The 26,766-nt window shown below is 39.0% G+C and overlaps 2 protein-coding genes across 6 annotated transcripts in view; both read right to left on the reverse strand.

Moving 5' to 3' along the window:
- Positions 1-1,402: 1,402 nt before the first annotated feature.
- Positions 1,403-22,109, reverse strand: parvaa (parvin, alpha a). The gene is made up of 13 exons (XM_018704164.2): positions 21,816-22,109; positions 18,156-18,245; positions 17,824-17,894; positions 17,095-17,197; positions 16,521-16,661; positions 12,780-12,895; positions 12,488-12,546; positions 10,439-10,458; positions 10,274-10,335; positions 9,461-9,529; positions 8,976-9,077; positions 7,047-7,119; positions 1,403-2,399 (listed from the first exon to the last, which is right to left on the reverse strand). Exons 1-13 carry the CDS (start codon positions 21,949-21,951, stop codon positions 2,323-2,325), a joined length of 1,119 nt encoding a protein of 372 aa, XP_018559680.1. The 5' UTR covers positions 21,952-22,109; the 3' UTR covers positions 1,403-2,322.
- Positions 22,110-22,551: 442 nt separating this feature from the next.
- mical2b (microtubule associated monooxygenase, calponin and LIM domain containing 2b) overlaps positions 22,552-26,766 on the reverse strand; it is a 59,844-nt gene continuing 55,629 nt past the window's right edge. For all 5 annotated transcript variants that reach the window (XM_018704144.2, XM_018704139.2, XM_018704134.2 and 2 more), the window contains 6 exons: positions 26,367-26,440; positions 26,164-26,253; positions 25,161-25,254; positions 24,468-24,576; positions 24,292-24,365; positions 22,552-24,209 (listed from right to left, as the gene is read on the reverse strand). In XM_018704144.2, the coding sequence (XP_018559660.1) occupies positions 23,989-24,209; positions 24,292-24,365; positions 24,468-24,576; positions 25,161-25,254; positions 26,164-26,253; positions 26,367-26,440 (662 nt within the window). In that variant the 3' untranslated portion in view covers positions 22,552-23,988. The remainder of the gene's footprint in view (positions 24,210-24,291; positions 24,366-24,467; positions 24,577-25,160; positions 25,255-26,163; positions 26,254-26,366; positions 26,441-26,766) is intronic.

Here is a 26,766-nt window from a genome sequence, read left to right on the forward strand (position 1 = left end):
AGTCTCATCTAAGTGAACAAAACACAATGATTGTAGTTGATGTAGTGATTACACACTAATAAAAACCAATACTTCCCCGTAATTATTAAACACTGGTAGTAATAATAACTGAATCACCTTACTGGCAGAAACTGGGTTATCCAATAGACCATGTTAGTGGTAATACATTTAGTTAACAGGTGCCCTGTGATGCTTTGACATAAAATGTTGGGAAGATCACTGAAAATGTTATATTGGTTGAATGTAGACAGGATAAAACTACTAAATGTGTTTAATATCACTTTTTCAGACACAAAAAGAGTCATTACAGTCAAACTTGGCTATAAAGGAATTTTACCACATACGCAAACACTTGGTAATTTACACATCCAGCAGACAAAGAGCAACATTTACATTCATTTGCCATGTTTCTGGCCACTATTCAGTATTCACTCAGCTTTTAGTTTTGTTTTGGTCTCCACCAATTCCTTTAGCAGATAAATGCTGCAATATGTTTACCAGCTAGTCTCCTATTTTGTCTGCTATTTGTTGCTAGGTAGGTAGCATACAATACAACTGTGTAATATTACACAGTCAGCTGACCCATTATTCATATAAAAGATTGATTAGTGCAGCTTTAAAGGAATAGTTCAACATTTTGGGAGCAAGATGAGAAGGTCAAAACACTGAGACCCATTTTGACAAACAAAAAATAAAAACCAAAAATAATGCTAGACTGGAAGTTACATTTACTAACTTGCCTAGCCTCCATGAAGCAGCACTCCTCCTTTTCTCCATTACTGTGGTGTCCTTGATCAGAGGAATGCAGCTCTGTGTCCCCATGTGACCCACGAACAAGAGTGACAATGTAACAATAATGCAATAACAATAATGTAACAAGGTAATAACCAGGGCAGCTGAAATGTTCCCCGGGCGAGCGAGCAGACAGGAAATGATCATAACATGGTCTCAGATCCCTCAGGAGCTGTTGCAGGTTTTTCTATAGTTGTGAGGACACTCACTGAAATAACGCATTCCCTAGCTCCTTACACTAAAACTGAGTCTTAACCCTCAAACAGCGCTTTGAAATTGTGAGTGTGTCTGCATAATTCTGAAATGTCCTAACTCCTCACAACAATGGTTAACAACTAAAAGTTGTTCACACAACACACACACACTTCTTTTCAAAAACTATTTTGGAATGTGAGGGAAAAAAACCCTTTTCATCCAGTCGGTAACTGTCCCTTCTATTTCGGTCTACACTGGGTTCAGCTCCAAATCAGAAACAGTCTAACAGTCTGACTCAGGTTCACTTGTCTTTCTGTGTGAATGCAGCTGCATTCAGGGACTGAGTGATTTATTGAATGTAATGCATTAAAATATAAATAGATACATAATAAGAGAATGTGTAGGCAGCCTGAACCACAGTTACTGCATTTATTCTTTTTAAGAGGTGAGGGTGCCTTGAAACTAGAACACAACATACAGTTTGTTGCCTAAAACATTTAATGTTTTCAGTGAAATTTCATTTGTCTTGCAGAAAGGAGTGAAATCTAATGTGTTTGAAAAAAAATACAATGCATACAATCTATTAAACCACAAAAAGTAGAATGATTCTACACAGCTGATGTATCTCAACTAAAAATAAGATACACATTACAATATAAAATATAAGAAAGTGAATAGAGTGGGTGCTGAGTAAAGCTATGTTTTACAGAGTGAATACTAATACTAATAACAGAGCTTTGGTCAAATATTTCAAATGTTCATCCACACATTCAAAGGAAATCTGGAGCGTTAAGACAAGTGGAGAGCACATACATCCCAATATTAAGTATTGGGAGCTGACAGTGTTCACATGTTTAAATAAAGGCACTTATGAATTACATAAACAAGAGCAGAGAGAGAAAAAAGTTAAAGATCATGAATCAAAATGAACAATAAATACATTTAAACATTTTCTTTTCTGAATTAAGAAGATACAAGTGTTGTTCATCTCAAATCTCTGTTTCATGATGTATAGCAAAGGTAACACAAATCATTATAGAATCAACTCTGCGACTCAACTTAAGATTTTATATTGGCTATCATATTTAGTTCTTAGATATCTGTAGGACTGAATGGTAATGCCCAGTTTACAATAAAAAGGCAAATATTATGAAGCGTGCAAGCCTAATGTCTTTGCAAGAGTTCCAAAAATATACCGATTTGTATGTGGTGCATTGTTCAACAGATACAAAATGTGATGCATGCATTCAGATAAAAGGAGGAAACATACAGTTTTGTTAATCTTAAGCATGTAGTCCGTGGTAAAAAAGTGTTCCCTCTTGCTACGCGTGGTGCTCAGTCTACATTCCTGTACCTGGTGAAGAGGTTGTAGAGGACGCGCAGGGTCGATTTAAGGTCACAGTTTACAATATCTGAAAGAAAGAAAAAAGAAAAGAAGCATTATAGACACACAATTACAGACAGTTTAGATACATCCCTGTTTTCTTCAGCATGATGGCCTGTATCCACTAGACAAATCTTTCCTTTGGCTAACAATGTTCAGCAGATGTGATTGTGGTTGTTCATCATGGAAATCCATTTGAGAGTAGACACAATACAAATATTTAAAAACTTTTTAGCTTATTCAGTAATGAACCAAAATAGACCTACAGTTTGAACAATGTTTTATTTTTCAAAAACCTTTATGAAGTCTTTCTACTCTTAACTCTAAATCTGTGGGTAAATCTGTTTGAGCTTTAAAACACTTTTAAAATCATTTGGTGAGTGTAAACTGTCAATCAGAGGCATCCTAGTGTCAAACACGTGTACGTTTGCCATCAGTAAATTCAAAAAGGCTGTAAAAATTTATTGGATGTGTGGCGGCACATGGTTTCCATTGTTCCATATTTCCCTTATTTATTTCAATAACTACATTAATTGATTTTTTGGCTTCTTTGGGGGCAGTGGAACAAACTGTAAACACAGCAATGGCATATTATCACCTCTAAAAGTTGTTATAGCTAATGTGCTAGCAAACACTTCCCTGTTTACACATCCTGTGGACACAGAGCAACATGAGCATTCATTTGGAGTTTCTGGCCTTTGTAAATCCAATATTTATTCTTCTAACTCTGTTTTAAGCTCCATCAGCTCCTGTGAGAGACATCTGGCTCTTTAGCTGCCAAATGCTCCACTATTTTAACCAGCTAGTAACTTATTTTGTCTGCCTGCCATTTGATGGTGAGTGATTTTTCAGAGAGATTCTTTTCAAAATCTGACTGAATTAAAACAGTAAAGTCTGTGGGCTGTAAACACAAAACCGTGAGCTCAAGAGTGGTGGCCTGTCAGGGCCAGCAAGGCCTTCTCTGCTGGCCTAAACACTGTCCCAATCACTGAATGATGTTTTTATATATGTTTTCTTCATCTCATAGCTTTCCTCATGGTTGAGCTGCTTCCAGTACAGTCTGTTTATGTTGGAGCTTTTATCCAGTCAGATCTCAGCCCTGTGTTGGCAAGTGCATAGAAATCTGCCTTGTGGCCTTCACAATCAACAGTGCTGCTCCTGTCATTTAAAAGAAATTGTGATGAAACTGTTGCCTGGCAGATACTTTAACCAATCAGATTACAAGTTGGCGAGACCAGGGGCCATCTAGCAGGCCTACGCTAACATCAGCATTTCCATATCATTTGATTGGATGGTCAGAGCTACCACATCTATAGCTACTAGCACAAGCTAAAACATATTAGTACAGATTTGATAGCTGTTTTTTCAACCTACAATGGCTGGAGGAGGAAGAGTTCAGTGACTCTGTTGTAGAGGTGATCTGTGTGTCTCAGTTCCAACAATAAGTCCTTTTCTATCACCATGGAGGCTAATGCTGGAACTCGAGTCTGCCCAGTCGTATTTCTCACATAAGTTTCAATTCACGTTAGGGCTAAGAATGTCCACTCGGCAGATGCAGTTTTTTTATTTGTACAATATAAATAATCAGCAGTTTCTGTGAGACTCTAGACTCTGTTGCCCCCCTAAAAAACAAAGCAATAAAGCAAAAGAGGCTAGCTCCATGGTTTAACTCTCGCACCCATGTACTAAAACAAACAACCCGTAAACTAGAAAGATTATGGTGTTCGACCAAACTGGAGGAATCCCGCCTAGCCTGGCAAGATAGTCTTAAAATGTATAAGCAGGCCCTCTGTAATGCTAGAGCTGATAATAATAATAGAGGAATAGAGGATAATAAGAACAACCCCAGGTTTCTTTTCAGCTATTAGAGACAAAATTCACCACCTCCTGCCCTCAACCAGCTCTGAGTTAAGTCAAACACAGAATCCCTAGAAGCAGCTGTAAAACCTAATCTAGACTGTTTCTCTCCCATCGACCTCTACCAGCTCACTTCAACTATTTCTTCATCCAAACTTTCAACCTTTTGGACCTCATCCCAACTAGGCTCCTTAAGGAAGCTTTACCTTTAATTAGCAACTCTGTACTGGGTATGATTAATCTGTCCTTACTAACAGGTTATGTGCCACAATCTTATAAAGTAGCTGTAATCAAACCTCTCTTGAAAAAGCCAACTCTCAATCCAGACACATTAGCCAACTACCTATATCTAACCTCCCCTTTCTTTCTAACGTCCTGGAGAAAGCAGGTGCAAAACATCATAGTACAGAGATGGCACTTGTGAAAGTTACGAATGACCTCCCAATTGCATCGGACAACAGGCTTGTCTCTGTCCTTGTTAGATCTCAGTGCTGCTTTTGATACAATTGACCTTGTGATGAATTCACATCCTTTTACAGGAGACTGGACCATTTTATTGGCATTAAAGGAACCACGCTAAACTGGTCCTGTCTATCTGATAGGCTTCAGGTTTCTTTTTTTTTTTTCATTGTACATACATGTGACGCCGCTATTGTGAAGTCACAATTATGATAGTGTGTTTGTTTTGATAAGTAGCATCTACATACTTTTAAGGTGTCTAAATAGACATATTACTTATTTTTTGGTGGGAAATTAACAGGTACAACATTGCTGTCTGTAGCCAGCAGGAGGCAGTGTAGCACTTACTTCACTCTTAACGCTGCTCTTACAGCAGTCGCTTTACAGCTTTTACGGCATCACAGTCCATTTCCCTCATTCTGCTGAGCGAGGCTGAAATGGTCAGAAGTGAAGTTGCCCTGTCTCACTTATTTCACCTGTTTGCAGAATCAGCATCTGTTTACTCAGTGCCAGCCGGTACGTGTAACATACACACAAGTTAGACATGGAGTTCCACAAGGATCAGTGCTTGGACAAATTTTATTCACCTAGTGTATCCTACCCTTAGGCAACATTATCAAGAATCACCCCATAAACTTCAACTGTTATGCAGATGATACACAACTATACTTGTCAATGAAATCTAATGAAACCAATCATTTAGCCAAACTTCAGGCACACCTTAAGACTTGGATGACCAGCAATTTTTTACTACTGAACTCCAACAAAACCAAAGTTACTGTAAGTCACACTAGATGGCATTGCCCTGCCCCTTGGAGTCATCTTTGATCAGGATATGTCCTTTGGCTCCCACATAAAACAAACTTCTAGGACTGCCTTTTTTCATCTGCGTAACATCTCCAAAATTAGACATTTTCTGTCCCAAAAAGATGCAGAAAAACTAGTCCATGCATTTGTTACTTCTAGGCTGGACTACTGTAATTCATTATTATCAGGCTGCTCCAACAAGTCTCTAAAGACTCTGCAGCTGATTCAAAATGCTGCAGCACAATTACTGACAGGAACTAGGAAAAGAGACCATATTTCTCCTGTGTTAGCCTCTCTACATTGGCTCTCAGTCAAATCCAGAATAGAATTCAAAATCCTCCTCCTCGCCTACAAAGTCCTTAATTGTCAGGCACCATCCTATCTTAAAGAACTTACAGTTCCCTTCAATCCCACTAGAATACTGCATTCCCAGAATGCTGGTTTGCTGGTGGTTAGAATGGGAGGCAGAGCCTTCAGTTATCAGGGTCCTCTACTGTGGAACCTTCTTCTAGTTTGGGTCTGGGAGGCAGACACCCTCTGCACTTTTAAGAGTAGGCCTAAAACTTAAAAGCTTGGGGACACCCTCATAGCCGAATGATTAGGGTACGTTCCATGTGGGTCCTAGTGGTCTGAGCAGGCGGACCCCGGTTCGACTCCCGATCCGGACCCTTACTGCATGTCATTCCCCCACTCTCTCCCTGTTTCCTGTCTCTCTCACTGTCCTATAAATAAAGGCAAGAAATACGTTTTAAAAAAACTTAAAAGCTAAAACTAAGGCTTATAGTTAAGGTTGGCTTAATCTTGCTTGCTTGAACCAGCCCTTAGTTATGCTGCTATAGGCCTAGACTGCCAGAGTATTTTCCATGATTCACTGCGCTTCTTTCTCTCTCTCTCAGTATGGATTCATATCCCATAAATACATGTTACTAACTCAATATCATCCTTTTCCCGTAGTTTTGTGCTCTTTTGTCTCTGTGATGACAAGCCTTCTGCTGCTCCTGCAACCCTGCTCAACCTGCTGTTATATTTAGAAATTATTAGAAATGCTTCTAGTATTACTGCTACCATTGCATTTACAACTTTAATTTTCATCACTATTATTACCTCTTTTGTATTATTGATGCTCTTTACATTTTCACATGGAATCTACATTATGTTATGTTCTCCTGTCGCTATTTTCTACCCCCTCTCTACCCCTTCCCCCCTCCCACACTTTTTCTCAACCCAACCGGTCGAGGCAGATGGCCGCCCACCCTGAATCCGGTTCTGCTCGAGGTTTCTGCCTCTTAAAGGAAGTTTCTCCTTGCCATTGTCTCCTAGTGCTTGCTCATGGTGGAACTGTTGGGTCTCTCTCTGTAATTATAAAAATCTAAAGATTACGGTGCAGACCTGCTCTATATGAAAAGTGCTTTGAGATGACTTCTGTTGCTTTTGGCACTATATAAATAAAACTGAAGTGAATAGAAGTATATATAGGTAATGTACTGTATAAAGTTGTGTAGGTTCTAAAGAACAAATGTAGCGTAAAACATAATGTCTGCGTGTGTCCTACCCTCTGGACGTGGCTTTGGTCTCTCCAGACCTCCATCCTGCATCAGTTCAAAGGAGAAGGACACATTATGGACCTGTAGAGAGAGGGACAAGTCTGTTAAGACACATGAAGGCTCTAAAGGAGGCATGCTCAGTACTCTGCATACATTCAAAAACTACAAACACAAACCTTTCACACGCAGGCACATGTGGGCAAGTACAAATCATACACAACCACACACATCTCCTCATTGATAACAGAACATTGAAACTGGCTGCTAAATCCCACAACACACTCTGGGTCAATTCTGTTGTGTTACCACAGCTTCCTGTGTCGGCAAACACAACACAGCTCTGTTCTGTAAGACCATAAGCCTTCAGCAGCTGCACAAACACTCTGCTCCCTCATTTATCAATGGACACGTCACCAGTGTCACTCAAAAACCTAATTCAAAGTGATACTGTCACTACAAGGGTACAAGGAACACTTGTACAGTGTGATAGTACGTTAAACTGAATGACTAAAACATGGACCATTTATTATGTTATTGCATTTTGTGAAGCTGGAATAGGGTGAAACACACATGGCAGAGATATTGGATAGGTTTTTTTCCAGCAAACTGACATGGTGACATGATGGATAGTGCCAAAATGCAGGATTGGCTTTTCAAAACATGGATCTTTTTCATGCTGACCCTTTAATGGTGAAAATATCTTCATTTTATATCAGACTGCATTTAGATGAACAGAAATACAGCTCTGTGGAGGAAACCAGCGAAGAGGTCTATGCAAACCTGAATTAAATAAAATACAAAGGAGGAAGAAAACCAATCAGAGGGAAGAGACAGCAATGGTTGAAAGAAGTGTTCTATTTCTATTCTCTGCCCATTGTATCCGTGTATGTATGTATGTGTGTGTGTGTGTGTGTGTGTGTGTGTGTGTCTTCGCCCTGCTGTGAAGTACTAAGAGCTTTGCCCAACAAGGGCTTATTGTGTGATAAGCATGACCTCAGCCATCTAATACAGTCAAAAAGAAAGGAAGAGAATGAGCCTTAAGTAGAGATCTACTGAGCAAAAGCAGGAGTGCTTTCTTGATGCCTCAAACTACTTTTCACAGCCTGCCCCTGGTGTATCATCGATAGGCCTCTAGGCTCCTAAACAGATACACACACACAGACACACACAGAGTAATAGAGCTGAGCCCCTAAGCCACTTCAGTGTTTCCCTGTGCAATAGGAGATTACAGATGCTGTGGGGCTGGTGCCTGTTCTTCCAGGCCAGGAGTCTCTGTATGTGCGTTTGTGTATTTGTGTGTGAGCACTTGTGCACACTGTAGCACTGATGCCCATTCTGCTTTGCAGCTTGGCAGGGGCTGCTGGCCAAGACCCAAACAAAAGGGTACTGTGGTGTCTCCGCAGATTGCCTGTTCAGAATACCATAGTACTACTGAGGCCAATGGAGAGGAGAGATGGCTCTGCACTGAATAGGCTCTGGGGAAAACGGATGGCATTTATCAAGCTATTGAGAGGAGGATCCTGGCTCTGAGTACATGAGGCTCCTCAGAAATGGAGTATTGATTTAGGAGTATGTCTTAAACTACAGGTCAAGACCAAAGATGAGTCATGACCTGGTTTCTCATGTATCATGTAGAAAAAAGGGGATATAGCAATGCAAAGAAGCCCTCAGCTACAAGTCTTCATGTCCACTGGTCCAAAATGTGTGTGTTTCATGCAATCCAGTTATGGCAGAACCAAAGTCATAGTTCCTGTCTTTATTTGTTTCAAATAACAACAGAACAAAGTAAGCAAACATACTTGCAAGCAAGAAATGATCTGCTGTTCTCAATGAAGGAGCCATTGTCAGAACTGCCTTTCAACACTCAATGATGAGGTTTTAATATTCCTGTAACACTCCATCACATGGATGGATATAGAAAAATACCTTTACCTTACCTTTTGGTCAAAATTTTCCGGTGTGAGGAAGAAGTTGTAGAGTGGCACAAAGTATCCCTCCAGCAGCCCCATCAGCAACACCAGATAAACACCGTCTGCAAACTGACAAACATCAATAAATAGTGATCCTGCCAATCAGTGAGGTGGAGGGGACACAGCAAACTATAAAAAAGAAATAGTTCTCAGTGAAAAATATTGATATCATCACAAACCAAATAGCATATCCACCAGATCTGGCAGCAGAATCTCAGCAATGTAAAACTGGCAACCTCAAAAACCTCAGATTAGATACCATTGGAGTTAATAAAAAAAATTATTATGTTGTGATTAGAGGAAACTGCCTCTTCAAATATCTGAGTAATAAAAGGTTGTCCTGTAAAAAGCAGTAGGAAATCATTCATCTTAAGCATCAGTATACAGTACATGTTGTGAAGAATCTTTGACCACTCAAAACTTTTTCTTGTATATGTAGGTGTGTGGTGTACCTGTGTGTCCAACTCAGACACCTCGAGGTTGAGCTTGTTCAGGTGTTTGTTCACAAATGTGATCAATGTCTGAGAAAACAGAGAACATCTGTCACAAAAGCTGGGAGTGTACACTTACACATATCTATACACACTTTATTACTTTAACGCATACAGACACAAATATTCAAAAAAATATGTGTACATAATGTCAACTTGTTAGCAAGTGAATTTCACAGAATTTACACAGCCCACTTTTTTTCTTGATTTATACAATATATGATGTATCTACAAAAATGCAAAAACTTGACTCTTACTAGGTCTCACTTAGCAAGCCATCTCTGCCCAACCCCATGACTACTGAGCAAACTCCATCCACTGATGAGGATCATTAACTAATTAACAGGAGTGAGCTTTCATGAATTGATATCGGGTAACTGCATATCATTTCACTAAATTAGAGATGACTATGTAGTGTTAACAGCAAAAATAATGTTCATCTCAAGCTAAATCATGATGATTACGCTAGGTCCTAGATTTGTTTTGGAGTAAGGTTTCAAGAGTAAAGATTTCTGAAGATAAGACTGTTTACAAACTCACAGTAACTCAAATAAGGAAAGTAAGTTTACCAGATTACTTTCTCTTAAAACAATGGTGATCTATGCCCTCTATCTAGGATCTCTCTCTTTAATCAGGAATGACAAAGTAAGTTATATATGCAAAGGCCAGATTTTTGTATTTTATTTATATTGTAATGTTTTCATTTAGATATTATTTGCCATTTCCCCATGATGGTTGCTGATAAATTTGCAGTGCCATTGCAAGCCCCAGTACCTTTTTGACAACATTAAGTTTATCTGGAGCGTGGTCAAACAGGGTGTCGAAAGCATCGCGCTCTGTGGAGAATGAACAAAATAAATGGATTGGATGGATAATTGGAACATGACATTGAACACTGAACATTCCTGAAAACAAAACAAGAAATGGAAGAAAACATACCATGTCTGCCAGAGAAAGCCCTTTCAAAAAGGAGAGAAAAAGGAAGACAAAATATGTCAAAAAACTCAGAGTCCATTTCTCCTTATTGACAAATATTCATAGAAAACAAGAGAAAATAAAAGACAAGTGCTTCCAAGTCAATCACAGAGGAATGTAGAGAATGGAGGGATTATGTTACAGAAATTACAATACAATAATGTAGCTAGGGTATCATAATTTGATTAACAGTGAACACAGGCACACCTTGAGTATCCAAATAACCGGGGTATCATCAGTGGGATGGTCACAATGACCACATACTATAACACAATGCACACATAATCTCAACAGCAGAACAATACTGTTGGGTATTAATACAATGAATGAAGACGTGCCTTTCTGTCCATACTGGTTTTCTATGGGAATGGAGGGCCTGTCTTGTCTATTATTACAATGTTAGCACTTTGGAGGATGTTGTTGTTGGAAAGGGTCAGGTGATTTTGGAGCATAGGGAATGCCGCAGTGTGAGTGTCCCAGAGGAAGCTATATCGCAGTGGGCAGGCCAGCAAGAAATGGCACACACACACACACACACACACACACACCACACACACACAGACACGAGCGCGTTCATTGTGTAATCTGTGATGGCAAAGGCAGGCAAGTCTGGGCAATGGTCCTGTTGGTGTGGTAATAACCGAATTTCCACTGTGACCATGTGGGTGGATTTGAGCCTCAGTGTATGTGTGTGTGTGTGTGTGTTTGTTTGTATGTGTTATTAGCAGTGTATCTATCTACCATGACAAAATGTGTGTGCTTGTGTGTGCTGGCCTGCTGTTATCTCCCTCGTTGCTGCTGTCAGGCTGCAGGACAGCCTCACGGTGACAAAAAAGTGTGTGTGAGACAGACAGAGAGTGTGTGATTTAAATTTCCTAATTCTTCAGCAAAGGCTGCCATCACATCTCTTGTTGAAATACAAGGGTTCCATATTTGTCATTGCATAATATTTCTTGTAGAAATGGAAAAAAATAACATGGCTGCACAGTTTTGTTGACAGATTTTTGGTCCTATCACAGTTGTGCGTTCTATTGGCAGACTGTGTCCACAATGTCAAGACTTTTGTGGTACTAATCACACCAAATATTAAAAACTGTCAAGCCCCAAAAGGTGGCAATGCCTGATAGATTTTTTCCTTTTCTGACTGTCATACATGTTACTTGTTTTATTTTCCAGCGTAAGTTAAATTCTGGTGTCAGTACAATATTGTGACTAGTCTTTCCTCAGATTTATTTTTGCAAAAGTGAATGATCTGAATGATATGACTTTGTAGGCTGCATTTTTAAAGGAGGTAGACCCTGACATCAGACACAGCTTTGTATTGGATATTTAGTTGTTTTTACTGGAGTCATATATTGAAAAGGCAGGATGTAAACTGTGCTCGGTTTTTCACCATTAGAGTCCTTCCTTTTAGTTAAATGCAAAAAGCCTGCTGCTGCATGTGTATTAGTCCACATTACAATTAAAATACAAATAATGAGTGTTGGCACAGTAGTATCAAATTATCTGTTCATTATCATGTTGTTCCTGCTGTTGACTTCTCAGGCAGTCAGCTTTCCTTCCTGAGCAGAGGTAAGTGGCACCTTTTGTGTTGATTGGTCCAACACATAAAAAATTTAAAATATACTCAAAAATCAAAGACCATTTGTAATAACTTTGATATCCAGAAATTATTAATTGGCATATTATACACGATATGATTACAGAGTTTGTGACATTTAATACTAAAAATTGTCACCATGTCACTTTCTGTCAAGTGTCAATATGTGACACCAGTGCTTTAGTTAGTGAGGTAATCTGCCCATTTACCTACCCCATTACCATGAGATAGGATGTTGGGATAAAACATCTGTTCCACAGGAATGTTTTTGTTATTGTAGATAGTGTTTTGCAGAGGGTTATTACCAGCATTGTTCTCTTTTTCACCAGCAATAGTAGCTGTCAGCAGTGTATCTAAATGCTACATATGTGTTGTGAGGCGTAAAAATGAGTCAGATGGCAGAGCATACTTACTCTGTATTGCCAGTGATTTCCTCTTGAATTTGTCTTGACTGAAGGATGCCCTCTCTTTTCTGAAGAACATAAAGGGAGGATAGTATATAAACATGTGATTTATTTTATTCTACTGAATGTGACAGGAAAAAAACTGATGGTGACTGCTAAAGAGAAAAATGTCAAAGGTGAATCCACAGCAGTGTAGAATGATGTTATAAAGCGAACATTATCAATAAAGAACTTATGCAAGTAAGTAGCCTCATACAGTCAATGAATACTGGACAGCCTTCAAAAACAATGTTTCACCCACCTGGACAACCACCACTTGAATAGAAACGTGGTCAGGCAATCTGATTGGTGCTCTGAAGTGTTGAGACACCGCCACCAGCAGGTGCAGGATGGCAACTATACTCTTAGCATGAACCGCTGGTGAAGGACAGTGAAAGAAAGTGTAAATTAACAATCATTCACAATCAAAAAAATGGAACAAGTCATTTAAATGATGCAAGTGGTTGACATAGATGCAACATTAGGTAATGTGAATCAGCATTAGCACAATCTAAATTTTTAACCCTTTCACTTGTATCTGCTGTTTTCTTACATTTAAATACACCCACCATTCGTACACCAACATACTTTGGGAATTTCTGGATAACCTTTTTAGACTTTTTTAGACTAGCACATGTCAGTTCTACTCCTGTATGTACACTACTGATCAAAGTTTTCCATTTGTCAGTGAAATTAACATAACGTAATGTCTCAATGAACTCTAAAATTAAAGCATAGAACATTTAAACACAATTAAAGCACAGAAAGTTCATTCCAATACTGTTGCAGAGGTTCACGTATTTCACCTGTAGGTTACTTTACTTCCACCTTGTGTCCAGTTTATCCCAAACCAGCTCTATGGGCTGGAGACTGTGATGGTCTTCCATCATGTAAAGCCACAGTCTAGTTCTTTTCCTTTAATGTCTTTGCTCATTATTTTGCTGTAGCATGAACCCCTGACTGATCAGTCATAGTACTACCTCCTGTAGTGCAGTATTGTCCTCAGAATGCATCAGAGGGTGTTGTAACATTTTATGTTAACAGTTTATTCAAACATTGCCTTTATACAGACAGAAAGTTTGTAAGTAATTAACTGAAGTTGGGGCACCTGTAGGAATTGCTTACGTTAATGTAAACGGCCTGTTTTCTGAGAAATTGACATTCTTTTTTTTCCTTGGGCAGTTTTCTGCTTACCTTTGTACTGTTTAAAGTTATTTACTGGGCTTAAACTGCAAAACTACAAACTGGAGAAACACTTTTGACCAATAGTGTACATATAGCCAGTGTATACAGTTTTTGCTACTAATTTAGCCAACAATTACGTCTAAAATCTCTGGGTATTTTTGAACATATGACAAAAATGCCATCATCAGAAATGAATATACAGTCATGTTACTCACTGCTGTTTCTAAACATTTTTATCATCTTTATGTTTTGCTTTTTTTTATGGAGTCTTTGTATGAATACCTTGCTCCAGGCCTTAGGATGCCAAATAACGAGCCACATATTTTCATTATTTTTCATCCTTCCAGGAATTTATAATTAAAAGTTTTACAAGGCAAGGTTGTGTACCTTCAATGGTAAATGCAAACACAAGATGTCAAAAGTTGCCTTGAAGTGATATTAAAAAAGTCACACAAACACAAGCTTTGTACAGAAAGACTCAATTATGTCTGCAGCATAAAGTCAACCTTAAAGAGCCTGTTCAGTCAGACATACTGAACAAAATGTCTTTACTCATCCGAACAAATAGGATTTACCTTTCAATACACAAAACAATCAGGTTCAATTAAGTGTCTCAAGCAGGCCTTTGATTTTCCGAGGCAATGGCAAACCACGGAGAGCAAGCTTAATGCCCTAATAAAACCTATTAGATCCTCACTCCATAAGAGGATCCTAATAAGTTACAACAGAAACAAGTGCTTTTCTACAGCTTCTGAATGGGGGATGAAAGTAGGGACAAACATAAGTGAATTGATTAAAAGAAAGCGCCTCAAATAAATGGACAGCATAATCAATTACATTCCACGTTATTCACTGAGCTCTTAAGCATTTTTTGAAGACATCTCACATGAATAGTTTTTCAAGGACAAACTTCGGCCAGAGGTGCATTTAAGAATGTCATGTTATTTGGTTTGAATTCATTTGATATGACTTTTCTATGGTGCATTACTCTCAAAAAATCAATTCTATTTCTAACCTTAAAGCTTTTCTCTCTGTGTCATCTATTTTTCTACCTTTCTCATTCAGGAAATCTGCTCTTTGGCCTTGTGCCGCATATGCATTTTCTCCTCCCTCTCTCTCTCTCTCTCTCTCTTCTAACTCATGTACACTGGGGTCCCGAAGTCTGAGACCATTAAAAATTTAAAAATTTTAAATATTTTTCATGCAAACCTGGAAATAATCAGAAAGTTTGAGGAATCAGAAACATTTAAAACACAAGAAGTTATGTCATATGAAATGAAAAAAGAAATTATTTGTAATATTTCTGGTTCAGGAATCTGAAATTTAAGCAAATTTGGGGCATTTTGACCAACTTAATTGTTTGTGCAAAAGCATGATTTTCAGCTGACACACACTGGATTTGATCTAATCATCAAAGGCTCAAACTCAACTTGTAGCCAGTGCACACCTGTTATAAAGAAGGTTATGCTTCAGGTTTCCAGGAGATCATTGCTTAATAAGTAGCATTGTAACAGGGGAATTGCATCAGAACTGAGTCAAAGTGTTTGAAGTCAAAATGTTATTCTAAGCAAAGAGATATTTTCTCAATGTTAAATAATGGTAAGACTTAAAGTTTCTTGGGGGCAGTGCATGGAACACTAAAACACTATAATACTTTACAGAAACTGGATCAATTGAATCCAAGGCATGTGGCATTCTAATGATGATTGAATTGCTGCCCCACGGTTGGTTGTTTGGATAACTGCATGGATAACAGGTGAACAGGTGTTCCTAATATAGTGCTTAGTGTACAGAAGTGACATGTTTTCCCTTCAGTGCTAGCTGTAGCTCGCTGCTAAGACCGTCCAGCACTACACAACTTTTAGTGTCTGTGTTAATAATTGTTTTGCATTTAGATTTCAATACTTACATAGTTTCCAGATTATTTTCTTTTATCTCTGCTACTGATACAACATACGCCCCAACATACGCAGTGTTGTTTATTAACTGTAGAAATAAACACGTAGCTTCAATACAATTATCATAGTAAGTAAAATACTTATTGATTTTTCAGCTTTATGTAGCCTACAGCAATACAGCAGCTGCAATGTAAAAACAAGAACAGTGATCTGCTACTTAGAGACAAATATACTATTTACTATTACTAATAGTAATACTGTGCATCTGAAAATACTGATTCTTTGCACAGTTCACTTGCTGATGTTTTGGTTTATTTGTTGCTGTTACAGTTCTATCTTCTATTTTTTAACATGTTATCATGATTTTTCTCCTTTGTAGTTTATTAGCGTTGTGGCTGCAGATACCCATTTATCCCACAGGGATCCGTTAAGTCTCATCTTATCTCCACAAGCATTACTCAACAGCGTATTGTGTTTCACTAAGTGTTACAAATGACTAGGGGCTAGATGGTTCATCGTCTTAAAAGATCCTAATTTCAACTATATATCTATATAACTAATGGATACATTAACTGTGTAGTAGTGTGCTGTTTCATTGACTTCACACAATAAGTACCTCTGCAATTGCACAATGCAATACACCTCACTGTGCTGTATTCTCAAAGCCATTCAACTTTCCTGCAGACAGACAATACCACTGGTGGCAATACAATGTAACAGTACAACACCAAAACTGAATGCGGCCTATGGAGAGACAGAGTTATTGCAGATGAAAACAGTAGTAGAACCCCCCCTCCACCCCCCATCCCTGCAAAAAAACTGTGGGGAAAATTTGTGAAATAATAAAAACAAGTAAAGATTACAGAATAACATATAACTGTATAGAACGTAACAGCAGAAATATGAAAGATGTTCCTTACAGTCCACATTCCAACGAATGTTCCTGGTGGAGAGTTTGAGTGAGTCGTTGATGCGCTCTAAAACAGTCTGCAGCTTCTGTTTCTGGGCGATCTCCGACTGGGTCACCTCAGCCACATTCAGTTTCTCACCTTCCAGCTTTTCTAAAGCACAAGTGAAGGCAAACACACACACAAATTAATATCAATAAGCTAAATACTTAGGAACATATGCTATTTTTAAAATCACTTTTAGTACAATGTATATCTCAAGGAAGTTTTAATTGAAAGCAACTGGACTTAGTTGTAGTCTAGAACCAGTCCCAGTCCCAGCCTGGTCAGCTGCCAACACGAACTGATGAAGCCTCTTGGATGAGAGGTGAAACGTCTTCTAGACTATAACTAAGTCCAGTTGCTTTCAATTAAAACTTCCTTGAGATAACTATGACCTGGATGAATGAGAATATTCACAGGAGTACAATGTATAGTTAAGATCCAGAGACATGATTAAAGCATAATAATGCAATAACAGCAGTACAGCTTAGTTTCCTTTGTCAGTGCGTGGTAATAAATCCATATGTATAGTGTAATTCCTCACCAAATAGTTTCTGCAGGACCTGTCCATCATACAGATCTTCAGCCAGATCTTTCACAATGATCCTCTCTCCCACCAGAACATCATTTATCCAGTCAATCAAAACCTGGGTAGAAGAAGAGACAGATGACTCATTGTGAACTTACAACATCATCTCTTTTGAACTTGCTGTGGTTATATATAATGCTGGATTACATTTCAATCTCTTGCCTGCTCTCTATAGTTACATTAGCATAGTGACAAAGACACTCTTGACAAAACATTTTGAGAAATGTTTGAAAATTTCATGAATCTACAAACTTTTTTTCTCTTTCTTGTAAATGTACTTAGGCTTGGTCCATCTGCATGTGTCTCTGAATATCTAGTCTTGCCATTTTACAGATTTTATTGTAATTGGAATCTGAGCGTTAACTGGATTGCGGACTTTGGTATTGGTATTGGAATACCAGGACATAAATTGCCCTTATCTAAGGCCTTTGGTAGCCAGACAAAAGTTCTCCTCAAGAAGTTTTGACTGTTTGACTGCTCCATAGCATCACGCTGCCACCTCAAATTTTGAAGCAGGGATGGTTCTGTCTGCATGATGAGATGTGCTTAATCACTCACAAAATCTAAAAGGGAACACTGACCTATACCTTTCTGCTTCTCACTTATCCCCTTTATTGCAAGTTATTGTGAACTCTGAAATAATGTATCTAATAGAAATATTTGGTTAAAAAATATCAACCTTACCTTCATGAGCTCCTGCAGTTTGCGGTCATTCTTGGAGTTGGGGTCCACCATGGTGCGGACTTCATTCTCCTCTAATGGAAGAAGAAATAAAATAAATGTTAAAGATGAAGAGGGACATGCAACTCACTCAAAAAAAAAAAAAAAAAAAAAAAAAAAAATCAGCATCGTAGAAAAACTATTCCCAAAAAGCCTTTATTTAATCAGAGAGTGACATGATGAGATTACTCAATACCAAAAGAAGTGGTGACAGATTCCCTTTATTATTTGTGCACTTGAGCTAATTGCTAACCCATGTTTTGTGAGCAATCAGGACTGTGAGTGTAGCTGTTTACCTAGCATTGTGTCCTCAGGGTCCAGCTCATAGTGGGAGGGGCTGAGAGGAAGGTTGATGGCATTTATCCCCTCTTCCTGAAGCTCGGACACTACAAGAAAGAAGTTCTTCTTACTGTCAACAAATCCCGTGGCAAGGCCCAAACCAACAATGTGTTAACATTTTCTGACATTCGTACTCTTCCTACTTACTTATTATCTTTTTTTGAAGAAAAGGCTCTGTAATTTACAGATGGAACAGCTGGAAACTGGCTTTCACCAAATATTACTCAAACAGAAGTAAGTAGTGTATTTTGGTGATGTATGATTGACTCAACATAAACTACAGTGTGTGTGTTCAGTGTAATTACTGCTGTGATGCACAATTATGCCCTTCACTGATTAATGCTTTTATTTTGTTCAATCGGTTATTATTATTACTGAATGAGTTAAATTGATTGAAGATTGAAATTGTCTGGATCTAAAAAACAACCATTAGCAGACCCTCTGTCACACAAACGACGACTGGTTCTGCTTCCTGGTTCTCAGCAGGTTTTATAGAAGCCCAGCATGTCATTCTTCTCAGTGTGTCAGATACCTGAGGAGGCTTCATCACTGCTGATTTGTGTGTATGTGTTTGTGAGTATCAAACTGTGTGTATGTGTGTGTGTGTGTGCTGAGAGCACGGAGTGAACATCCTGTGCATTTCTCTGCCTTCATTGGAACAACATCCTCTTAATCAACACCATCCACTTTCAAGTGTAGTATGTCTGCATGAACACACACACACACACACACACACACACACACATCACATCACACAACTGTACATGAGATATTCCTATATTGACACATACCTCACTCTTTTCATTCTGTAAATTACCACCCACTCGTTCTCACACCACTTTATTACTGTTTATAGCTTGTGGTACAGTTTAACTTTTAGTACTTCAAAAAAGAATACACAAAGCGTGTATACTTTGTGTTTTACTTCTGTGATATTATTATTATTATCATTACTGTTTATTATTTATTTATTTTTCATAGAGGTAGAAAAATATATTTAAAGAAAAAATATATATTGTATTTAATTGTAAAACAATATAAGCTATAAGTTCTGAACTGGGGTTCTCAGCCCTGTGCACATCTTGAAAACAACAATTTGTTCAGATGCTTCCAAAGACAAGATCAGAAAATAAGAGACAATAGAGACAATCTGTCTAAAGAAGGCTTCAAAATGACTGATGAGCTGGTTGGACCATATAAACACACAGATATAATGGAAGTTGTTTTCCAGTACATCTCACATTGCAAATTAAAAAAATCTTTATAGTTAAACAGCAGTGTTGAGCATTGTATGGACACATGACTGCTTATCATTCCCACATTGTCTGGTCACTTTAAATCCCTCGTGCAAACATATTTTGGAAAAATGTTTGAATAAAAAGTCTTTTGAAGTTATGAATTCTGCAGGGAAGATAACACAGGAAAGAAGAAAAAGAGGAAAAATGTTGAACAATGGATTATTGTCTCAGTAGATCATAAAGGGGAAGCATAAAGCAAAAACCTTTTATAGCTACTGTCAGTGTGGGCAGTTTACAGACTCATATGGGGGTACAGCTGCTCTAACATAACACCATACCAATTAGCACAATCTGATATTACTGTAACTATCACTTGTGCTATTTAAGGATGAGCGAGTATGCAGAAACTGGGGGTGGTGGTTATTAGAACAAGTAGATTCATATGTATCATTAAGGTGAGATGACCGAGGAATTAACTCAGTTATCTTACATACCAGCTGTGTTTCCACACTGGTATGTCACACAGTTGTACTGTGATCAGTCCCACTGTACAAAAAACAATAAAACATTTGCTCACCTCTGTTAACACACTGATATGTTCAGTGCAGATCTGACTTGTTGTCAATATATGACTGAATAGGAATTACAAGAGTCCTCAGTGTCCTCACTGTGCATCACCCCTCCCCCTCCAGGCCAGTGTCATAAATTGAGAATACATTTATGCACTTGGTTGGCTAAAATACCCGTCAAGATATGCATCATTCAGGAACATGCCTTCTGTGTGATGCCCACATGTATGGAAAGAATGCATGCTGATGCTGTGTCCTACCTGGAGGGCAGAGCGCTCCACAGCCCATGTCTGTCTGTCTCCGTCCCCCAGCCTCAAGCATCCTCTCCTTGCTAGCAGGACCAGCTTTCTCCCCTGCAGCTCATCCTCCACAGGCTGAGCTCACAAGTCTCTAATATAAAACCTGATCCTGTTGTAAATGTTATATTTGCTCTGTCTTCACAGAGAATGTAGAACTGTGTATTACCTCTCCTGGTTTATGTGCGGTATTCTCTGTTTGCACTATGTCTGTACTGCACATAGCTGGTGTCCATCTGTGTCCAATGCACAGCCCTCGTTAATGCTCTGAAGCCTCCTGACCTTCTCCTTTCAAACCATCTCGTCTCCATCTCATTGCTCTCTTTCTCATCGTTTACCCTCTTCTCCTTTTTTCTTTATCATTCTGTTGTTATTCCTGTTCAAGCGGGTGACCCAACTCTCCCCGGCATACACAACTGCCGTAAACGTCACAAGGACTTTAATTTAATCAATGATCAACACAAGAGCAGCCAGCCCACATTTTCCATCAAATCACAGAACACATTGCAGACATCCTACACACTGCGCCCAGTGTGTGTGTGTGTGTGTGTGTGTGTGTGTGTGTGTGTGTGTGTGTGTGTGTGTGTGTGCAGTGAACAGGAGCCAGCATGAATATAATGTGATTGCATGCATGTCCTGTGGACAAAGACAACATAAAATGAGGCTCAGCTGTGCAACAGTATCCTGAATGACAGAAAGTAATCATCCAATTGAAAGAGACCTTTCTCATTCCATGATAAAACCTGGCCTTTAGCAGTGACTGTCAGGCACACTGAAGCTTACCGTATTTTCAAAGTGACCCTGTGTGGCCATAAATTGCATTGGGCATTTAATAAGAGGCTTTTGGAGTGTTCATATTTATAACATATTCTTGATAGTTTAAGTCCACAGCAAAACGGTAAACATTATGAAGGAGGGTAAGATACATTGAAGTGTTCATACTCAAGACAGTGAACCTTTCAAGCTCCAGAGCTGGTGTTCTGTATCTGACCCTAACCTCTGACCTCTGACCAGGCTCTGACAATCAGCCTCGCATCCTTTCCTCTTGAGTTTGTGCAGTATTTGTGAAAGAGGGGAGGGTGTTGGTGGGCCCAGGCTCCGGCCCCAGTCTGTGAGGGCCCGTGTTTACTCATGCCTCATTCTTCACTTATTGCAGTAGCAGCGGATTCAATGCCTTACATGGATACAGACACAGCCTGCGGCCATGAAAACACAAGCAGTCACACGTTGGAGTTTCTGGAGTTTCTTTATCAGAATTCAAAGCTGAATCAATAGGATATATCTCAGTTAAACTAACAGTAGCATGAAGTGAGGCTGTGTAGAAGTGTTTGTTGAGATTGTGGGAATTATTCCTTAACTACACGACTGGCTACGGCGTTATGATGTTATGATGTGAAATATTGTTCAAACTCAACAATTTAATCTTCCCTAACTTCCCTAACCATACAATAAAACGAGCCGACGGCAATTCTAGTAGTTTCTGGCTCGTTATTTTGCTAGCCGTTCAACGCTACCTTCTTTAGCCTTTTTCCTTCTTGCCAAAGTTCCACCAAGTTTTCCCAGGAAAGAGTCATCTTTTTTTCTGGAGGACGGGGATTTGGGCGTCGGAGATTTCGGAGAGGACGGGGACTTCTGAGGCGAGGAAGCCATCGTCAATTATTTAATCCACGATAGTTAACACGAAACGGTCTGAGTTGACGTGGAAATGAAAGTCGAGTGGGTAGTCAAGTGGAAAAAAAAAATCACCGTCCACTCCCTAAAGCGGAAACGGAATTCCAGACATTTTCTCCCGAAGTTGGCTGGAGCGAGTGGCCCCTCCTCTGTGGAGGAGGGCCCGGAGAGCAGGCAAGAAGATGACAGCGAGAGGTCGCGTTCAAGCCGCATGCTGCTGACCGAGGGGTACCGAAGAATCCGAGGGTCAAAATGAAGTTACACGCCACAAGAGGTCGTGCTTCACAACGGCTTTGAACAGATCAGTGTTTTATTGCTGATAAAACCTTATGAAATTCTTTCTGGGGGTCGTTATTTTATTGTTCTGCAGTGTTTTCTAGCTTCTCAAATCTCATTAAAATTGTGTGAGAATGTTGGCGTATATGCTGCATACCTTAATAAAATAGACATAAAAACACACAAATAAACTCTCAGTTCAAAAGAGAAGGCCAAAGAAAATCAGCTCCTACTTGTTCAACAGTTTACAAGACCTTTGCTAACAGGGTGCTCAGTCAGTGGGTAAGAGTTAAAACCTCCAGCTATCAAGAATTGAAATTCATTTTATTTCTTTTTTCATTCACAAAAGTTGAAGCAGCATGAAACCAAAATGTATGGAAACGTCATAAAGTTAAGTCTTTATCCTGAAAACATAACCTACTCTGAATTTAGTGTTTGTTAATTCACACCATAATCAAATATAACATGTAAAGCCCACAGACCAAATGAGAAGAGTGGGCCCCCAAAATCTGTGTAAACACATTATTCTTCTGCTCATGGAGATAAACCCGTCTCTTTGACTCACAGCCCATATGAGTAGGTTAAGCAAAAGAGAGCAATCACAGTTTGCCTGACAGTAGTTAGTCACAGAGTAATACTTTCTGAACTAGGAGCATAAAACAGCCTTCTTTGCATTAAAACTTTCAGGCATGTAACACCTTGGACCATGCCCTGGTCAGTGATTTCACAGCAGGTGGAGAGCAAATAACTTATGACTTCATAGCTGATGGAAGACAGGGGTCACTGACTGGGGTGCAACTAGATAGGCAGCATGAAGTAAGCTTCAACCTGTGCAGTATTCTGCCCTGTGATTCAGGCTTGAATTATGTGACAACTAGTGTCACAAAGGAGTAAATAGGGTGAAATGTTTAGTCACCTGACCATACATCTGACCAGCTGTGTTCATTTGTGTCTGGGTGTAAATACAATTACATTTTAATCGACAGTGTTCCAGCACAAAGTGAAAAATTGAAATTAAAATACACACAAGAGAGCTGTATTCACACAAACACTTACAAAACAACTAACAATGAATTACATAAAGTAAATTTCTGGATTTATAACACAGCGTTAAAACAATCCACATTATGCAAAACACTAAAACTTAAGGAAAAGTGTGGAGTCGTTCCATGTGCTATCCAGTGAGGCTATATCGTGTTACAGTAGTAATAAATCACAGCAGTTCCACTTTTAAGGCAAACAACCACATAAAGCAGTTGATTAGGCAGTCAGTTTGGTTTATGAGGTGTGCATACATTTTACAAAGCAGTCTGTCACATTATTATATTATTAATAATATTGTACATTCATTTTCAGGTCAATGTCAGCCTGGCCCATGACAGATTACAATTCAGCACACAGAAGTCAAATAACCTTAATGGCAGTGATGGTATTAGCCCTCATGGCTGTAAAGGAAGTCATTAGCTCAGGCTCCATTGCTATTCTTCTTTAGTCTCTGAGCTCAGTATACCAGTACACAGTGAAGGAGAATGACAAGGTGAAGCTGTTGTCTTTAGGCTGAATAAATACCTCAACTTTCATGACATTTGGTCACAACATTCTTTTTTGATTCTTAAGAGAATAAGCCAGACACAAAATATTAAGGTAGCATTTTACCCTGTTTCTTAAAAATAGTGTTGTGTAGAGTTACAATACTTTTGTACCCTTTACTTCCCATCCTCCTCGTCATTACAGAGGTGCTCAAGATTCAACCCTCAGACCCCAGCTGTCATCTGCCTGGGCCCAGTGGAACTCATAACCCTTGGACAGCACAAGGCTTTCCAGGTCCCTGTCCTCAGCCCTCTCCTTTAGTCTCTGCTCCTCCAGTATTGAGACCAATATGTCTCGTTTCTCCACAGTCCTCATAATCTCTGACAGGATCTCCTGCTCCTCCTGGAGCTCAGAGGCACTCTTCTTTGTATCTGGAGTAAGGCAGGAGGATGTTTATATACTATTATGGCTGACAGTCAAGTTATGTGTTTTTTGTGTGTGTTCATCCCTTACCCTCTATTGCCATTCTGCATCGTAGATCTTGTTGCAACCGACTCTGTGTGTCCTCCAGTTCAAGCTCCTGGGCACTAAGAGAGAGGAGAAAATTGGGTGACCTCTGCTGGGGAGCAAGACAAATTGCAACATAGGTTTTCCCGTACAAGTCTGTGTGTTCAGATGCAGCTACTTACAAGATCATGAGTTCAGACTCATAGCGCGCCAATCTGTTCTTCTCCAGAACAAGTTTAAACCAGGACTGATAGAGCTGAGCCTCATCACTGTCATCTGTCTGAGATGATTCTGGGAGGGGAGGAGTGATTGAGGAAGGAGGGAACAAAGGAGGGATGGTAGGAGAGACAAACAAAGGGAGGTTTGTAGGTGCGAGGGAGGTAGAGATGGATGAATGTAGCAGGGTTCAGAGAGAGAAGAGGTAGGATGGAGAAGAGAAAAAAATCTCTCAATTACGTAAAGCCAATATAAGAAAAAAAAATACTGGAATCAAACCTGAGACACACACATACAGTGGATCTGCTTTGCTTCAACCTGACAACACCCAACTCTTCACCAGAACACAAACAAAGCCCTGTGCTGTAAAAAGATGAGGCAACAGTAAAGTCTCACTGTCTATTGTGAGTACAGCCATTAACTGTATGTAGAGGCTTTTAACCACATCAGGATTACAAGGCAATGCTTTTTTCTAAATGGTCTGAGAAATATGGGCACAGCAATTAATAGAAGAAGAAGAAGAATGAGGCTTTGACAGTGGAATTCCATTGAGCTGTATTGTAGATTGAACCAAGCTGTTATGGTGCAGAGATCTGATATGAATATAGCTTCTTGGAGATCTTAGGCACTGGTCTGTGTGTGCATTTACAGTTTAGTACCTGTTTCTCCTCTTATGATCTTTTCTATAGCCACTCCTCTCTCCTCAAGGTCTCTCTGTTTTTCTCCGACTTCCTCCAGTTGTCTTTGGATCACCTGGGCAACGCAAAACATGCAATTTAACATGATCAGAGGAGACTAGATTTGATTGAATTTGATTAAGTAGATTTACATACTTGAAATATTTCTTCTCTTCTTCTTCGTCTTATTATTATTATGTTTTTTATTGTTTGTATAATCTGTACAAAATTTAAAAACCAGTATAGTCGTAGTTGTTGTTGTTGTTTTTAATATAAACAAACACATAACATGTCTTGCTACAGATCCCAGAAAGAATTGAAAATAAGTTACATACTCAACAAGACATTTCACGGCTGAAAAATCAACTTATCAGCACTCTCTGGTGGACAGACTGTGTAGTGGTGACACTAAATTACACTGGGAGGGTTCTCCACAGTGCAGGCCTGCAGGCAGACTGTACTGGGGGTGGGTGATCAAACTTAGTTTGATTTTCTGTACTTCCATTTCCTATTTCAAAAAGTTGATATCTTCATGACATTGAGTTATTCCTTTAATGTGGTTATATGATCAAATCTAAAGATGATTTTCCCTTTTGCAACCCAAAAGTGTAATTTATTGTATAGGCGTTGTCACAGACAGATATACAAAAATGAAAACAACAATAATAAAAAAAAAAGAAATCACCACCTACAGAGTAACAGAATCCAACAGAAAGGTGAGGAATAATGACACCACTCTGTCTATCTGAAGAAAATGACGCAGCTATAATAAGCAGACGTTAGTTAGTCTGAGTATAGAGGGATCTTCAGTCTGTGGGAGCAGTAAAACTTTCTCCTTTAGGAGCATCAGGTAAATTTGAAAAATGTAAAATGTGTCAGGATCTCAAGTAGAAAAAAAGTCTTCATTCTGACATACATTTGGATGTTTTCAAATTCTTTGTCAAGGATAGCTCTCCTTCAGGAACTATTTTAAAAAAGTAAGTACCTGTGCTCTGTGAAGTCTCTTCAGTTGTTCTCTTTTAGTCTGCTGTGCCACTGTCTTCTCCTGCTTCCTCCTCTGTCTCTCTGTACACAGCTGGGATAGAAAGTATGGAACATTTCAGAAAATGTAAACACATGCAAATATAGTACATATACATTAACCTGCATTATGCTGCCCTTCAGTACATAAAAATAGTCTGTACAAACCTTCTGGCTGAATGACAGGTTTTCTCTTTCATCATCACTAGAGGACAGCTCTTCTAGATTCTGTTGACTGGAGGCTAGAAATAAAAAAGGAAATACAAGAAGGAAATAAAGTGAGAAAATCCCAGAAACCTTTAAACATTTGATGTTAGCATGAAAGAACAAAACAACTGCTGTCATGTCTAACTTGTAAAACTGATAATATTTCCTGTTCTGAATCTATCCATGACAAGGGGTGGTTTATCATAATTCTATTGAAAAGCATAACAGAAGCCATTTTACTTCATGCTTTTGTACATATCACATTAGTGACGGATGATTAACAAAAAAACTGCTTTTTCCATGTCTGATCTCCATCTCCATCACTTCTCACTTGAACCCACAAAACCAATGGTTCCCAACC

The sequence above is a fragment of the Lates calcarifer genome, linkage group LG10, assembly GCF_001640805.2.
Source record: "Lates calcarifer isolate ASB-BC8 linkage group LG10, TLL_Latcal_v3, whole genome shotgun sequence".
NCBI lineage: Eukaryota > Metazoa > Chordata > Actinopteri > Centropomidae > Lates > Lates calcarifer.